A 9,454-nucleotide genomic window follows, 5' to 3' on the forward strand; every position below is an offset into this window, starting at 1 on the left:
AAGTGAGATAAGTATGTTTATTAAGGTTCATTCTACTCTAAGGTTTATACAGAGAATGGAATGCAATACAAGCTAGGAGCACACCTCAAAGAGCTACCACACAACCATCCCCTACTCCCTATAAGGGAACTGTAAAAAAAAAAAAAAAAAATTAAAAAAAAAAATCAGAAAACCAGTTACTGTTTAACTAGTTGCAAGTGGCTTTGTCCAAAGACGTTAAGCTTGATATTGCATTAGCTTTGTATGCAATAATTAAGTCTCTACAAGCTGAAGTATCACATACAGAGGCGTTAAGATTTCCTGTGGACACATGAAACCATGTTTTCAAGAGCTACATCACAAGGGTTGTTTAAAATCGCCTAAAAACCAGCCACTAATGGCATGCACAGGTCAATAATATTAACTTTGGTAATGTCAGTCATTTTTGGTCAAATCTGGCTTCCACTTTTAACAGTAACAGGTATAAAAACACACCCACCCTGTGCATAAAGCAACAGACGTTTCATTTGCTACCAGCTAGAGGCAGGTCTTCAAGACATGGCTGAAGTACTCAAATTTAACTGTCAGGAGCTTGCTCAGTTCTAGATCACATCTCTCACTAGGCCATAAAGCAAGACTAACAGGACAAGGAAGTGGTCAAATATTTTTTCCTTTTTTTAAATGCAGGACAAGAACCATCTTGAAAATTATGTAGCTTTAAGTAACACTAGTTTTCCCCACAATGTTTTTGGAAGAAATCCAGTAGCTTTTTTAAATTTTATCTAGTTCCCCAAGACATGTTCTAGTTTGTTTTTCTTTCTGAAGCTATCAATACCCTGTAAATACAAGTGTTCTGTTCTTCTTGAGGAAGAAGTCATAGGTGTTTTTATTTACAATGGAGTCAATCCTTCACATTGTAACTGGACTTGAACAGTTTAAAAGTGTAATGAAAATTATAACCTTAAGTGCTACTTTCCATATAGAATCCACACTTAGTTCAGGTTTATTCGTTGCAGAGTAAAGTAAAAAGACATCCAATTACACTAGTAAAAACTCGGAAGATTTAAATTTGTACTCAAAAAAAACCACCACTACACATGCAAAGGGAACAATATCCTGCTAACACAACTTCATTTGCTGCTGCATTTGTCTAATATTAACAATTATGAACAGAGCAGTGCAACTAGTATTTGGAACAATCCTTACAGTGTTCGAGTGTCAGGCACAATACTTCACTTCTCTTCACACCACTGGTTCTCTTTACGTACCTGAAAGAACATTTTAACCATTAATACGTTGCAGTGAAATTCTAAATTCCCATAAGCATTCAGAATTACTTATTGCAGGAAGGCATTAACTTGGAAGCAACTTTAATTCTTCGTGCAGGGTTTGTAATGAGAAGGTCAGTCTTCCAAACTGACCTATTTATTGATATAAACCAAGAAATTGATTTCTCATGTCTAGATTTGATCAAAACTGATTTTTTTTTTTTTTTTACACCAAGCAAAGCAAATGGACTAGCTTAAGACTAAATGGCTCATTTCATGACATAAGACAAACTAAAGCACACAGCTCATTGCGCCTTTGTATTTAAACAAGGAATCTTGCTCTGATCTTTCCCAACTCTGCCATTGTGCTGTTGGTTTGCTGTTCAAGTTCTAAGATCGGTAAGTTCATTAAAGACAAGAATCCAAACATCTCTTTCTAGCCACATGCGACAACACATCTTCAGCATTCTTACGACAACTCCAAAACAGCAAACGAAGGCTGCCACAAACAATCCCACATGCCTTCTTACCAGCCACACATCTGAGCTAGGAAATCAATATGCTTTGTTTCGACCTTTTCAGGGCTGTAAGCACTGCAGACCAAAAGGTCTTCCACTAGTAGCAACCCAATTATAAAAGAGTTGATGCATTAGTTTACATTCACTGTTAACAAGTCAGTAGCTTCACACATTAAATTATGAAGCACCATACAATAATTCAGCACAAAAAAACAGCTAAATTATAATTAAACCCAGATCAAGTACCTGTGCTTCTTCCTCCTCAGTGAAGTCATTCTTAATATTGAATGTCTTGCGAATTTCCTCTGGAGTTTTCCCCTTGATCATGTTTGCAACTGTCTTGCATGTGACATCAAGCAAACCTTTGATGTCCAAGTAATTTGCAGCCTGCAGAAGAGTTTCCAAATTTAAAGCCTCCATATCGATATTCTGCCTCTGTAGATGTACTACCAAAGTTACGCTCATACTGAAAAGCTGGAGAATACTGTAACTGCAAAGAGATCCTCTTCACTTTGAGAAGCTTCTAGCTAGAACCTTGAAATAACAGCACCTAAGACTTGCTTGCCAAACAGAAGGGAAAGTCAGTTGTACCATGAAAGATGCACACCCCTGCTCCTCCTTTTACAAAGAGCTTTCAGAAGCCTGCAAACATCTGAGATCTTCAGTGCTAAAGTGCTGTTAACTAGCTAAGACAAGTAATGTTGGCTCCCAGTACCATACAAGGTACAAATTTCAAAAGTCAAAGCTAGATTTTTAATTTGTATGCAGATCGCCATTTCTAGTAATAAGCCCTCATCTAAGACTCAAGAGCCACAAGAATAAAGACAGCTGTAGGGCCCCATATTCAGAAAAGTACATTAATTAATAAGTGAGCAAGTACAGATTAATGCCTAGCATTAGGTCACCGAGCATTCTAACATCAACAACTTCAGCCAGTAGCTGCCAGAGGTACTTGTCCTCTCCTCACATCCCCCCCAGTGAAGAAGTTACTCAAGAAGCACAAAGCAGCACTTACTCGCCAAGCGCACTTCAGAGGCGCAGCCTTAACACTTCTTAAACAATACTTACCAGGATAAGTTCAAAAAGTGTTCCTTGGTCTACTTTCAGAAACTCTTGATCCCATACAGGGATGTCATCTGTTCTTTTTTCTTTGTTCTCATCGTCCTCAGGAGGAGGTGGATCGTCCTTGTGATGGGTGCACCACTGAATCACCTAATTATGGTTTTGATATTAAAAAGTTTTATCCAAACGATCCTCCCATTAGGCCCCAACTACAACAACTTCGTTTTAGAAGAACTGTATCTTTTTCTCTAGATTACTATTAGAATCCTGTAGGAACATGCTCCATTACCTAATATTCTCATCTCAGAACTTCAAATCCTGAAGTACAACAGCCTTCAAGAATTCCATCTGAGACAGTCGTTAATTACCATCTTAAGAGCCAGCTGCTGGAGTTACCGTTATTAAATCCTGTGCTAACACAAGACTGTACAAAGGAAACCTAAACCTCATTTTGTGATGTTTAATCTGTTTGCAGAAACATAATTCTTCTCAAGCAGAATACTGCATAGGGAAAGAGCGTAGAGTGGTAATAGCTACCATGTTCACCACAGTACAAAGTTCACCTGGCAATAGCCTGCATGTTCCCAGGCTTGGGTTTAGGGTTCTTTTGGGTTGTTTTTTGTTTTTTTTTTAAAAAAAAAAAGCTGACCATCTCATCACCCAGACAAAAGAGTAGGGATCTACTGCAAGTAAAATCCTGTTCCATTTTGCCAATCCAAGAGACATCACAAGTCTGATGTTATTTATGTGTATGTTCACTAGGAAATAATTCCTAACCCTGTATTTACCCCAAAACAGTCCAGTGCTTATTTTGGCACACCTTCTACTTCAGAGCAAAAAGCATCTTAGAAGGCAGCAACAGCCTATTTTTTTGCTTTTCTCACTTGACCCAACAATAATCATGGTCTGTTACTGGATTTCATACCACCAAGGGTGCACAGTGGCTCTTAAGCACTGTAGCTGCCAGCCATGGCTACTGCCAGTTACTCTCATCACTGCCCGTCCTTTAATCCTTTCTCCTAACATCTGGATCTCAAACAGCCACCTCAAGTCCACCGAACCTAATTAAAATCAGTGCTTTAATACCATGAAGCACTAGTGTGCACGGATGCCCAGCACCACTTCAACACCTCGGAAGCCTGTCTGGCCTCCAGCTGCTGTTCCAGGTCACCCCTGTAGATCATCTGCCATTACCTCCCCTCAGTCTTACCCCAGTTCTCACATTCCCCAGATGCCTGTGTTCAAGCACCTCAAACTGCTAAAGCTTGTAGCGGGCACAGGAGAAGTATTTTTAATACAACAGTTCATAATACCCAACTGCACCGTGAATTTCACATTTCAATACTGCCATACGACACAACCCCTTTCAGCATCTTACCTTTTTTAGGATAGCTGCATTAACATTTGGAAGAGGGACTGGGTCATCATCACCTTCATCATCCATTCCCAAATCTAAAAATGGAAAGATGACTAAGCAATTGGCAGGCAAAACCCTTTACTCTTCTCCAAACCGGGCCGCTTCACCAGTTCTCCACTATTTGAACACCAAGACTGAATGGATCGGTACCAAAGGGTCTCTGACCGGTGAAGTCAGAAGCTTTTAGAAAGCTTCAATGAGGCTCTGTGGTCAACAAACCATAGGTTAAGCAGTCAGTTACTTGTTAGAGCAGAACTTGCTAGTTCAGTGCTCTGGAAATAGGGTATGTTGAAGAATCAGACAAATATTTATGTATTTTTACCACTTTCAACAGTTCGATCCACAAGTTAAACCGAAGTCTTCCAACCAAGATCTCCCATTCCATTTATTATTAAATAAGAATTGAGATCTACTGTGGTAAGTAGAGACAATGTTTTGTCCTCTACAGGAGCAGTAAACTGTCTCCACAGATGCCAGTTACCTGGCCTCAGAAGCACTTGGACTAATTTTTACCAGCTAAAGAAGTTCACATGCTAAGACAGTATCAAAAAAGCATTTACAAACCATGCTTCTGATACTCCTTATTTTAAAAGCTTGTCAGCATGCTCAAGACAGATTCAGATAAAGTTTGTCACTCTGTCCCCTTGATATGATTAAGTGATCAAAGTAAAACTTGAGAGAAAAACTTAATTAAAATTTGGACTTGATACACAGAACATTAGCCATTTTTTGACTGGAGAATATGCTTTTTTTATTACACAAATGCTAACACAGTTGGATGACACCCTAGCTGTCAAAGATTAACATCTTGTAATTAGCTATGTAATTGAGTAACTACAGACCTTCACTCATTATATGCACAGATGAGCCAATTCTACATCACCAAGGAACTCAGTTTTTAAGAGCAGACGACTGTCACACCATCATCACTGAGCAAATTTATGCACAATTAAAATAGCGTGTGCTTCTGTATTTAACCAAGTCAGCTACTGATATTACTAAAAGGATATTGATCAGTACTACTATTTCGATTGAATCATTAATTTCATAGATGCAGAAACTAAAATACTGACATTAAAGGGCACTGTATGTGTGACCAATTGCTGGAAACTTCAAATGCACATGGTGGCAGACAGCAGTGTAAGAAGTGACCAGTCCAAAACTGTTGGCATGGTGAAATAATTCAAGCAATGACTTAAGTTTAGTCAACTCTGCTCAACTTGTCCCCACCACCTCCAAAACAGGCATTTCATCTCTTACCAGAAAACTGGTGTATCACTGGTGGTCCCAGGATGTTCAACACCACCCCACCTTTTAGCTCTCCCCCTTTCAGCTGCAGCACCCGACACACAAAACCGTGTTTATTAACTGATGCTTAGCCAGCTGTACTGCAAACGCATTTCATCTGCACGAGGAGAATGGTGCTCACCCAGGTTAGTAAGAGGTTAAGTTTATGGCACCCAGATTACGACACCCACCACGTGTTAACTTCCCTTTCACCAACACCTGAGTGTCACCCAACACCAGCAGTGACCCAGCTTCTGCACCAGAAAACTGAGAACTGCTGCGCTCCCTAACGTATTCCAACCAACTGCTACACTTCCTGCTCACATTGCTTGTCATGTTCAACAGCTTCTTATTAACAGAACCAAAGTGTTCAATGGCCGGAGTATTTCAACCTTATTTTTATTGTTCTTACATATAAGGTGTCACAATCTGAGAAACATTTAAACCCAAGAACATAATTTTAACTGCATCTACAGAAAGAGTTTTCTTCTAAGTTGATTCATGAATACACTCAAAAACTGGAAAAACACACCAGTGAACAATGAGGATTTGCACTAGGGGATTAGACACAGTTTGCTCTGTATCCTAGCCATCTGGCAGATTCCCCCTCCCCCACCACGAGTTCTTTTGTTTCAAATTTATGTCAGCAGGAGATCAGAACTAAGTATTTATCCCAAATAATTTAACTACATCCATAAGCTCACAATATAGGTTTTGCTTTCGCTCTTCACTGAACTGGTTTATGATCTCCCACCCCATTTAAAAGATATTTACATTGTAAGACTGGTTTGTATGACTAAATTAAAACTTAGGTTTTAATATTATTAGATGTTCCATTTGCTTAACTTTTACAAAACTGAAGTAGGCTGTAGGCAAGGCAGTGGGGTGTTTATATTTTACTAGCCTCCCTGTAAGAGCTCTTAACAAGAGGGCTGAACTTGAAGCTTTTTGTGAGAACACATCTACCCAAAACACAGTTTCAGCTACGACAGCAATTGTTCCAGCTGTTCTGACATAAGACAACAAGCTGCTTTATGGGCCTGAGAATCCCTTTTCAGCACGGTACCAGTTTGCCTCCTTTGGACACAAATCCTGTTCAGGAGGCTTCCTTGAACACCCTGCTAGCTCTGCAATAGCTAGTGATCCTCAAGGCTTCATACTCTTACCTTCCAGCATAGTCTTTATAGTGACAGACTGTTTTGCAATTTCAACATCAACTTCAAAGATTTCTCCATCTGAACTCTGCAGTTTAATTGAAGGCATCTACAAGAGAAGGACAGTTATTTCCACACCATATTCAGCAGATGTTACAGGTTTAGATGACTCAAAGATGTAAGTTACCTTTACTTTTTATATTGTTTCTTACCAGCAGCAGATAACCCAGCGCCACTTAAAGCATGCTCAGATTATTCACTGCTTGAATCAACAGGCCTGAATTCATTAATCCTCACGCTTAAGAAACAAGGATTGATAAAAGCCTAACATCAATTTAAGATCATTTTTTTCTTTGAATTTGAAAGCATAAAATACCAAAAATTTATAATGCTTGTATTTTTCACAGTGCAATGCTAAAGCTATCTCTCTCTGGAATTAAATTTCAGTACCGCTTCCAAAACACTACTTGTCTTCAAATCCAAACAACTGCTACTTATTTTGACTACTCAAATGAAGTCAGATCTCAGAAGCAGTTTTCAAATGATAGCCCCTAGAACAGGATCACAAAATTGAGGCTGGAAGGAACCCCTCTACACAGAGTTTAGTCCAGCCTCCCTTGCTCCAAACAGAGTCAAACAGAACAAGTTACTCAGGATCAAAGACTTTCCTTCAAAAAAAGTGTTTGGTTTTCTCAAGAGATCAAAAAGCAATACACCACTACGAGGAAGGCTTTCAGCACTCAATACTACTCTTACAAAGGAGGAAGTTAGATCAGCACTTTGTTAGCATTAGGAAAGGCTAAGATGACTGTGCATTTTAACGAAGTTTTTCAAATAAACTCTAGTAAGACCTACAATAAACAGAAGCAGCAGAATTCAAAGATATCAGGAGCAGAAAAATAATCAAACTTTACAAGAATGCATCTTTCCAAATATTTAACAACTCAAACCCAGAAGTAGTGCACTTGATACAGCATCTAGTAAGTTAGAACTTCTGCCTGAACCTGCACATGAAATCTGTTTGGGCATCACTGCACTTGAACCAACTGACTTGAAGGACATGATAAATATAACTGCTTGGCCATATAAATTTAATAATTCAGTTCTCAACAAACTAGTAGGATACGTTTTAAGTCCCTGTACCACTCAAAATATTTGTTAACAGCAGATCATTGCAACAGTTGCACTTTTTTTCCTCCTTACCTGCTTAAAGATCTCTAAAGCATGTATTTATAAATAAAACCTGCAAGATACTGTAAAGAGAAGCTCTAGGAACAAAGAGCTTCAATTTCATTTCAGTTAATTTTCAAATGTTCTTCCCCCACCAAACCTAAGAGCTATGCATGCTAGTTCCTGACAGCAGTACCCGAACTACCAAAATTTAATTAGCTGGACCACTTTCAGTAAACTCACATTACTCCTTTCTGAAAACCTCCTGTAGCTCACCAGTATGGCTGAGCCTGACAGTACTGCAACAAACCCAGTCCAGTGGAGGCCAGCCAAAGCACATTATTAAGCAGCTCACACCAGCTTGAAGCCCTCAATGCTTTAATTTCCATTTGGCAGAGCGAGTAGCTAGTTAATGTTTACACTGTAATGTAACCCTATATGACAGCGCTACTTCTAATTAAGATGGGTGTTCTGGAGGGACACAGTCATGATTGCTCCAAAGATACAAATATATATATACACACGCACAAAAAATAAAATTTGAATTAAAACATGAGTTGGTAGCTGATGGGCTGAACAATATTATCTATCTAGGCGTGTATTTCAGATTTAATGCATCTGTTCTTGCAGTGATTGTCTGAGCGCACTCGAGAACAAACCCAGCTTCAGATGCCAGCCTTCCTGTGCTTGTGTCTAGGATTACATAATGCTGCACAAGGGAGCCAGCACGACAGGGATGCTGCCTTGGCGAGTCCAGCTCCTGCAAGAATATTTGCATTGAGACCCTTGTATCGCCCAAACCCACTTTTATCAAGACCTTCAGGTTACTGTTAAGTGTCTGAATCAGGTAGAAGGAAGTTAATCTACTGCCTTATGACTGGTAACAGATCACAATTTCAACCCAATTTCGTTATTTTTATACCACAGTGCTCAGTCTCCTAGAAGAATAAAAAAAAAAAAATGTCATTTTTAGCAAACTGCAATACAGCTCTGGAAATGGGGAGGCCTTGGATAGCAACACGACTGGGTGACTAAGCAGACGAGTCCTCAAAGCTCTATTCGACAACAACAAAACAGGTTTGGAGCTAGTCAAAAGACAAACCTGAATTACGACGGTAATTTGCATGTATAAGCCCAAAATGCAGAGCTCAGCCATCTAAAAGAGCTCCACCAGGCAACTCCGTGCCTCCCAAAGCGATTCCGGATGGATGCCCGCTCCTTCCCCCGCCACTTCTCCGGGGCGCTGGGTGTGCAACGCTGCGTTTATTTAATAAACTCCCACCTGAGCCCCTCCGCTTGCGCTGCCGCTCCAGACTCCCCTCGCTAGCAGAGATACCGGGGGTGTCCCGGAGCCCCCTGACAGCCGCACGGGGGAGGGCCCAGCTCCGCCGGTGCTGTGCGGCCCGCGGCGGGGGCAGCGCCTCTGCTTTATTTACCAGACACCCACACACATACACCCGCCCCCCAAAGGGGCCCACGGGCGGTTCAGCCCCGCACAGCCCAGGAATTGCTCAGACCTCGGCCCAACCCCTCAGCGGCCCTCCCCGACCACCACCCGGGAGCTCCGCCGCCACGGCCGCCCTCCGCCCGCGCCAGGCC

At 40.7% G+C, this 9,454-nt stretch overlaps 1 protein-coding gene across 1 annotated transcript; it reads right to left on the reverse strand.

Moving 5' to 3' along the window:
* Nucleotides 1-6,795, reverse strand: SKP1 (S-phase kinase associated protein 1). Its single transcript, XM_026858017.1, has 5 exons — nucleotides 6,698-6,795; nucleotides 4,206-4,279; nucleotides 2,834-2,977; nucleotides 2,012-2,152; nucleotides 1-1,247 (listed from the first exon to the last, which is right to left on the reverse strand). Exons 1-5 carry the CDS (start codon nucleotides 6,792-6,794, stop codon nucleotides 1,212-1,214), a joined length of 492 nt encoding a protein of 163 aa, XP_026713818.1. The 5' UTR covers nucleotide 6,795; the 3' UTR covers nucleotides 1-1,211.
* Between the last annotated feature and the right edge of the window lie 2,659 nt (nucleotides 6,796-9,454).

Source organism: Athene cunicularia (genome assembly GCF_003259725.1).
Source record: "Athene cunicularia isolate RWA chromosome 13 unlocalized genomic scaffold, athCun1 chr13_part1, whole genome shotgun sequence".
Classification (NCBI taxonomy): domain Eukaryota; kingdom Metazoa; phylum Chordata; class Aves; order Strigiformes; family Strigidae; genus Athene; species Athene cunicularia.

Excerpts from the sequence above, each read along its gene's own strand:
- SKP1 (XM_026858017.1), bottom strand. The coding sequence starts at position 6,794 with ATGCCTTCAATTAAACTGCAGAGTTCAGATGGAGAAATCTTTGAAGTT. Across the intron at positions 2,978-4,205 it reads ATGCAGCTATCCTAAAAAAG|GTGATTCAGTGGTGCACCCA; the intron begins GTAAGATGCTGA and ends AACCATAATTAG. Across the intron at positions 2,153-2,833 it reads CACTTTTTGAACTTATCCTG|GCTGCAAATTACTTGGACAT; the intron begins GTAAGTATTGTT and ends ACTCTTCTGCAG.